This window comes from Arachis hypogaea, chromosome 6, assembly GCF_003086295.3.
Source record: "Arachis hypogaea cultivar Tifrunner chromosome 6, arahy.Tifrunner.gnm2.J5K5, whole genome shotgun sequence".
Classification (NCBI taxonomy): domain Eukaryota; kingdom Viridiplantae; phylum Streptophyta; class Magnoliopsida; order Fabales; family Fabaceae; genus Arachis; species Arachis hypogaea.
In genome coordinates, this window is record NC_092041.1 from 72,397,560 (window position 1) to 72,406,084 (window position 8,525).

General features: G+C 31.5%; 1 protein-coding gene across 1 annotated transcript; it reads left to right on the forward strand.

Moving 5' to 3' along the window:
- Positions 1 to 1,564: 1,564 nt before the first annotated feature.
- LOC112696695 (cell division protein FtsZ homolog 2-1, chloroplastic) lies at positions 1,565 to 6,830 on the forward strand. Its single transcript, XM_025749523.3, has 8 exons — positions 1,565 to 1,917; positions 2,181 to 2,864; positions 3,261 to 3,560; positions 3,793 to 3,883; positions 4,365 to 4,489; positions 4,959 to 5,051; positions 6,251 to 6,316; positions 6,404 to 6,830. The coding sequence occupies exons 2-8, from the start codon at positions 2,235 to 2,237 to the stop codon at positions 6,530 to 6,532; spliced, it is 1,434 nt and encodes a 477-aa protein (XP_025605308.1). The 5' UTR covers positions 1,565 to 1,917; positions 2,181 to 2,234; the 3' UTR covers positions 6,533 to 6,830.
- Positions 6,831 to 8,525: the final 1,695 nt, after the last annotated feature.

The window sequence follows — 8,525 nt, forward strand, 5'->3', positions numbered from 1 at the left end:
TTTGAAAGAGTTTCAAACAACATGATTCCTTGCTTGCTCAATTTTTATATGTTTCTTGTAATTATTTAATTTTTGTGGAATCTTCTTCAAAATGTACCAAATACACTAATTATGAATTGTAGTTGGCATGAAAACTTCCATAACACTTGGTATCGATGTGCATTGATCACTTATAATACTTTTTGAAACTTTTTTATCCATACACCGAAACTAACATTCAAATAACCACTTGAATGGTTTAACGTCCTCATTCTTCATCAAAACACATTCAAAAAATATAGAATGACTATGGTGATTCATACCAACAAAGGAAGCAAAAGGCATATCATACATGAAATTATAGATTCTTACAGGAGACCTTGCAACAGATATAAAATTTATCTTCACAGCAGGCGGTATATCGGATTTTATATTCCTCTCTCTACTACATGTAATGAGTTAGTTTTTTATTTCATTCTCCTCCTACTTGAGTTTCTTATTTTGGTAAAGAAAACCTATAAACTTAGCATAATCTTATAGAAATTTTCAACTTGTTCAATATAAAAATTTTCAAGTTCTTCAAAAATTTAAAAATCATCCCAACTTTAGCATTATTGGTCATTTACATGATATATATAAAAACTAGTAATAAAATAGCCACAATAAAAATCATATACAAAATAATTCTAGTACATCACAACATAAAAATATTTAAGTATAGCACATATTTTAATTAGTATAGCACAGAAATTCACAGATATAGAAATGAAATATTGAAACAGAATAAACAACTTAATCATAGAATAACTCAAATAAGAAGAACTAATATCATCATAATTAACCAGAATCAAGAATAAAAGAATAAAAATATATAAATATAGCACATAGATATAAAGTATAGAACAACAACACAAATAATAGAAACTAATATTTGGATAGATTACACTAATTTGTTAGAATCATCAAAGAAAGTATTCATACATCTTTAATTATGTTTAATGGAAAAGAAACAACTAATTCACACGGATCTAGTTGATCTGAAATATGATTATCTTTAAATATTTTTGTATTTAACGAAAACTCATATCCAATTCACAAGTACTTTATTGTAGATTAAAAAATTCAGAAACAAGATGTCATAAGCATAAAATTTTGAACAAAATGCACAAAAAATGTAGCGCAATACAACAAAAAATTGAAAGAGAAGGAAGAATAATTTATTCGAGAGAGAAATATTATTCGTTAAAGAAGAGAGATAATAAACATAATAAGAGAGAGAGAGAGTAGTATGTGAGTAGATTTTTAATTTTAAAAACTTGGTTTCACTTATTTTTAATGGCCAATATTTTTTGGCTAAAATTAACTAGTTTAGAACATCTATAATTATACTAAAGAGAATATTCAAAAGTATTCTAAATTATTTATTATTAATGGCCAATATTTTATTAGCTGAAATTGACCGATATAATATTAATTTTTTAGTATGATCGATGTATATCCTAAAGAAAATAAAAATCTTAAACATAGATAAAGGCCATAATTAAGTGAATAATTATAAATAAAGTGTCAAATAAGAATTTAATTTAAAGACTGATAAATGAATCGGAAAAAAAGGGAAAAAATAAAGATAGAAAGAAAAAGAAGTAAAAGATTGAAAAACCCTGGCTGATAGGGGTTAGAGAAAGTTAGGGAGAGAGGTAGCATCTAATTCCGAAGTTGTTAATGTTATCAACATCGTTGGTACCCATAAAAAACAAGAGGCAGCAGTCACAAGCTGAAACGCACCACTCCAGTTTTCGTTATCAACAATAACAATAACAGACAGCAACACACCAAAAACCTCAATTGAGCTACGAATACAGAAGTGAGTGACTCAGTCAGCGAGTGCCTCAAAGCAAATGCTTCCACCACACTTCCTCTTCTCTTCCTACTTCTCAGGTCTCTCTCTTGCCAATTCACACTGCGCCGCTTCAGATTTGTGCTTCTCTTAACTGCCGATTCTCTATTTCTCCATTCATTTACTTCTATTACTATTGTTGCTGCTGCTGTTGTTGTTCTTCTTCTTCTTGTTAATTTGGTTTTTGTCACGCTACTCGATATTGCCCCTTGCAATTACCTAAAATCTGCTGATTTTCGACCTAATTTTTCGGGGCTTATTTTCGTTTTTTGAAGCTTAATTTATCTTGTTTGATTTTTTGTAGCAATCTGTTGAGTCTTATCACGGCTCACGAGTTTGGATACCTTAGAATTTAGAAATGGCAACCTGTATGTCCACGTGTTTTGCACCTTCCAATGCTAGGAATTCGGCAGGAGTGCTCGCTGTTGTAGGAGGGAAAACATGTTTCCTCAATCTGTGTGAGACCAAGTATGGATTTTCGAGCGGCAACCGAAAGTCCCCCTTATTGCAAGTTAAGTGTTCTGCCAATTCGCATTTCCACGGTGTTAGTAATTATCATAGTAAAGACCCTTTTCTGGATCTGCATCCAGAGGTGTCAATGCTTAGAGGAGAAGGGAGCAGCAGAGTGAATGACCCAAGAAAGGATAGTTTGGGTGGAAATGTTGCTGAGAGCTTAGAAGCCACATCTACTCCGAGTAATTACAATGAGGCAAAGATCAAAGTCATTGGTGTAGGTGGTGGGGGTTCAAATGCGGTCAATCGCATGATCGAGAGCTCGATGAACGGCATGGAGTTTTGGATTGTTAATACTGATATTCAAGCAATGAGAATGTCACCTGTGTTTCCTGAGAACCGTCTGCAGATTGGTCAAGAGCTTACACGAGGTCTTGGTGCTGGTGGTAACCCTGACATTGGCATGAATGCTGCTAAAGAAAGCAAAGAATCTATAGAAGAGGCAGTTTATGGAGCTGATATGGTCTTTGTTACAGTAAGTTCAATTGTCCAATCTACTTCAATTATAGCTCCTGCAAAGTGCATATGGATTTTGTATTCTGAGTTTTCTATATGGTACTCTTCAAAATATTATACTTATAAACGTGATTTGTGATAGATTGTAGAATTCTATCTTTTGTGGTTTGATCATGGATGAGTTGACACTTGACAAATAGAAGCCCAAATAAAAATAGATGAGATGGAGAGATATTCAATAGGTAGGAGTAGAAGCAGGCTAAGAAGAGTAGATAAGATGGAGAATAAACTAATAGATAGGTACCTTTCAAATGTTAGTTTTTCAAAAATCAGAATTGCGAATAAGAATGCTTGCAACACTACTAAAGTATTGGTATATTTTCGTAAGCTTGGAAAGTAAATTTCACTTTTGCAGGCTGGAATGGGTGGAGGAACTGGCACTGGCGGAGCTCCGGTTATTGCTGGTGTTGCAAAGTCAATGGGTATATTGACTGTTGGTATTGTCACAACCCCTTTCTCATTTGAAGGACGAAGGAGAGCTGTTCAAGCACAAGAAGGAATTGCTTCTTTAAGAGATAACGTTGACACTCTGATCGTTATTCCAAATGACAAGCTGCTGACAGCGGTTTCTCCATCTACCCCTGTAACCGAGGCATTCAATCTGGCTGATGATATCCTTCGCCAAGGTGTTCGTGGCATATCTGATATTATTACGGTATGTAAAAATATGAACAGTTTTAACGTATAGTTTTGATTGGTTCAAACTTTAAAATTGTGTGTTACCATATGTTTATTTGCTTGAAATCATTTGTTTTGTTATCAATATTGGATGCACTTAGGTAAGCATAGTCTGTCCATTCCACCAATAAGTTGTCCTCATTATGTTACCTGTGGTTTAGAGTTGATGGTTTCTGTCTTATGTCCATAGTTTTATCAATTGATTGCAGATACCAGGATTGGTGAATGTAGACTTTGCTGATGTTCGAGCTATAATGGCCAATGCAGGTTCCTCACTCATGGGGATAGGGACTGCAACTGGTGTGTATGGAAATCACAAAGGGCTGCATTGCAGTTCCTGAATCCTGATATTCTATTTCAATCATATTATAACTCAAAATCCCGTTTTTCTCAATGTACATTATAATATGTGTAAACTATGTATTTAGAAGGACAGCTGCATAATTAGCCTATGGTGGGCATGTCTATGGGGGAATAATTGCACAACCAAAATTGTTTTAAAGCATGATTGACATTGCCTTGGAACTATTTTTTTCTCATAGTATATCTGAAAGAAACAAACAGTGAACTGAATATGGTTTAATGCTCCTCATTCCTCAGTAATAGAGCTGGAGCTGGTCTTCTCTGCTCTACATTCTGTTAACTATTTGAATTTTTGATTATTTAATTAAATGCATCATCTTTTCATCGACCCACCACCTTTTTGGGCTTGCAATTGATGCGCACATTATGACCTTGAATTATGTATCTTGCTGAAATTGGGCTACTTTTTCTGTTTAAGGGAAAACAAGGGCTAGAGATGCTGCATTAAATGCTATCCAGTCACCCTTGCTTGATATTGGTATAGAAAGGGCTACTGGAATTGTGTGGAACATCACCGGTGGAAGTGATCTTACATTGTTTGAGGTAGTTAGCTATTCATCTGGCTTTTAAGATTTCTCCTTTGCCAAATATATATTTTGTCTATGCCCATGTTGTTTATCTCTTTAATATTTCTTGTTCCTTGGAATTAGTATAATCTGAGGGTTATGGGAAGTCAAAAACAGCAGTATATACTGAATGCAGTCAGAACTCTTAACAATCATGTGCCAAATTCCATAGAAACAGTTTGTTACATGATTGAGATAACTGCAAGTTGTTTCAGTTTTAGTCTACAGGTTTTTTATCTATGCGTGAAAAGATCAGAGGTTACTATAATTTTGTTGTGGTACTTTTCGAATAGATAGTTTATAAACCTGGTTTTTGAATTGAGCATATGATTGTTTGACTTATACTGCAGAATTTTAAATAAATAAAATGGCACTAGCCTTCTGTTTATTACTATAATGTTGGATGATCTTTCATGTGCTATTGCTTTTTCTACAATCATTTGCAGGTAAATGCTGCAGCAGAGGTTATATATGACCTTGTGGACCCTACTGCTAACTTAATCTTTGGAGCAGTAATAGATCCATCGCTCAGTGGACAAGTAAGTCAAATTATGTAATCCCTCAAATATTATTTATATGAACTTGCATAAATTACACGGTTATCTCAAATGGCCAACATCATCCCTTTCCATCATCTTCCTAGAGGAAGCAAGTTTCCTGCAATTATACCTGGATATAATAAAAGTTGTATGATGCAATGAGCATGTGCTAACAATAAACAGTTGATCAGCACTTTGCAAGTTGGTTTCACTTTTATATTTGCAGATAACTAAGAACCAATTTGACGTTCCAAGTTTTTTAACATACTCCTTTGACTATGTTTTGTTATTTTTTTTTTTTAATAAATATAGCTTTTGGAAGCTTTAAGATCACCCTAAAGAAGTAACTTCGACCATTAAGTCCTTAGAAGAAGACTGTTCTTCAATGACGTTTTGTAAAAAAACCTGTGGTCCTTTATAGAGAGAATTGCAAACTTAACTGATACAATTGGATCAAGTTTAAAGTCATCATTGTATTTTTTTGTTTATATATTTATTTTGTATTTATATATTATATCAATTAAAATGACAAAAACCGTGTGTATCTTTTATCTTGCTGGCATTAAAAGCTAAATGCTGTTTAAACTACGATTTCTCACATCAAGTTCAAGAATTATGGATCCAATTTTAATATACTATAAGTGGCTGTGTTGTGATAACGGCCACAAAAAATGTAAAAGAATCTCTTTTTTTTTTTGCTTGAATAAGTTTTTGGTCCCTATAAGATATCTGATTTTTTGTTTTGCTCCCTGTAAAATTTATCTTTTGGTATTATTAGTCCAGTAAAATTTAAAAGGTTTTAGTTTTAGTCTCTATCCTTAGTTTGTTCTGTTAAGTGCTGACGGGGCAAACTAAATGCTGATGTGTCACGTCTTGTCACATCAATATTTCAGCTTGTCCGATCATCATTTAATTTGTGATGTAAATACTTAACGAAGCAAGCTAATAGTAAGGACTAAAACCAAAACCTTTTAAATTTTAACTACCAAAATAAAATAAAATTATTGGAACCAGAACTGAAAAACGTATATTTTATAGGGATAGAAAGAATTATTTAAGCAATTTTTTTTTGAAAAAAAGAGAGATGTGATTGGTTGTCAATGTAAAATTTACAATGATGATGTATCAAATAATCACTTTTAATTATTTGAATGTATATTATTATGAGCATGGTAAATCATGTCATTTGGTTTCTATAGGTAAGCATAACATTAATTGCAACTGGATTCAAGCGGCAAGAGGAAAGTGAAGGAAGACCCACACAGGTATGATTTAAAAACTCTTCCCTCATCTCTTTCTTTTCTCTAGCTGTGATTGAGTAACCGTTTTTCTGATCCTTGTTCAAAATGCAGGCCGGTCAACTCGCACAGGGAGATGCCATTGGTGTTGGTCGGCGATCTTCCTCTTTCACCGACGGTAGTTTGGTTGAGATCCCTGAATTCTTAAAGAAGAAGGGTCGTTCACGCTATCCAAGAGTTTAATACCCATTTCCTCCAACTTTGTAATCTCTTACATTATCTTCACCACTGCATCAGATTTTTAGGTATACAAATAATATTAGTCTAGTATTAGGTACGTGCTTTTTCCGGAGTTAGCATTTAGGTTGCTATTGTGAATACTGTTGTTCATGAAAGCTAAGTACATTTCAGACTTGTGTGCTTATGTTGAGGCTTCTTGTTGGCATACTTGAATAAGTTGATTAGCTTGTATTTTTTGTACAGAGATTTTTTATATATATTATATATATATATATATATATATCTGCTTTTTTCAGTGCTATTTACAGATGCTTCACTTGTTACCATCACCAACATAGCTGAATGCTTTGTGTAAAAGAGAGTTCTTGGTTCCAAAGTTAAAACCAGCAAGAGTGTGAAACATTGTCACGAGCTAGGAGAATCTGCCATTAGAGACCATAACCCTCCTGTTGTTACAATCATGGAGTAATTTTGATTAATTTTCACTCCTTAAGTTGCTTATTTACGTCCATTCATTTAATTGCATTAAGATATGGTTTGGGAAAGCTTTTTAAAGAGGCGGTGACCATAACGCTTGTGATTACAATTTTTAAAAGATTCGGGTGCTTTTAAAAACATCTCAAGTGGAGCTTTTTAAAAAAAATGTGTACTTATCAAAATTAAAAAGTCTAATATAATTTTTTATATTAATTAATATCCTAATTTAATTTTTATATTAATATCTATTATAATATTTTTAAATTTTAAAAATGTTTAAAAATTAATTTATGAAACCAAGTTTAAGTCTATCATCTTTTACATTGACTTCATTCATAGATTAGTTTTAAGACGAAAAATGAGTGATAGTACTTTGTGGGTTGGAAAATATTTCAATTCAAAACACCGTTATCACATACATCAATTGTCTCGCGCATATAGAATAACATGAACTTATTTTATTGAAGATAATTTAGATTAGAGCTGGTAAAACAAGCCGTAATTGGAAGTTAGCTCGGTTTGTTCGAAAAATGGGTAAGTCAACCTGATTAAAGCCAAGACTCTTTTTTTTGGGTCAGAACAAGACTCGTTTAGATGCGAGTAGTTTAGACTTTTGGCCTTCTAGGATAACTTGCGAATTAAAATTATTCAAGTCGATTTTACCAAAAAAATAAAAATTATCCAAGCCGAGAGGATATGAGTTGGTTTCTTGGTAGCTGTTAGGATACTTCTCTATTGTTTAGAATTTTAAAATTCCATAAAAATTTACAAAAGAGAAATTTTATCTTTATATTAAATTTAATATCAAAATCTTTTCATTTCCAACGCTCTCTTTTCTTTTCTATTACCAAAACCTGCCTCTTTATTTTTTCATTTTCTCTCTCTCATCTTTTTTTATTTATTAAGCAGCGTTTTTTTTTTAATTTTAGTTTTTATTAGTGTTGATTTTTTACTGAAATAAAATAAAAAATTATTGTTTCTCATAACAAAATTTTTTATTTTTATCTTTTAAGATTCACTTTCTTTTAGAATTTTATAAACTCATTACAATACAATTTTAAATCGTATTGATATATTTTTATTTTTAATTAATCTAATTTTATTCACATAATTTAACATTTTAAATTATAAAATTTTTAATTTAAAATTCAAATAGATATAATTTAATTAATAACTTAATTTAATTCGATAAAAATAAATGTAATCGTATTATTATACTTATATGATTAATTATGCTATTTCGATTTTTAAAAAGTAACTATTTAAAACTGTTAATTTTAAATTAAAAAATTAATATACTTGTATTATTTTTAATAAACATTCGCGTATTATTGTTTTGAAGGGGTCTTCACCCACTGATATTTTAAGTACCTCAACAAATAGATAAATATAATCCTTTAAAATAATAACATTAGGATGTATATATAGGTACAAAATATCTGAAAGAACTAATAAGTCTTACCTAAAAAATATAGTTAGAGATATCTTTTGCGTAAGATAATAAAAATAAAGAAAATAT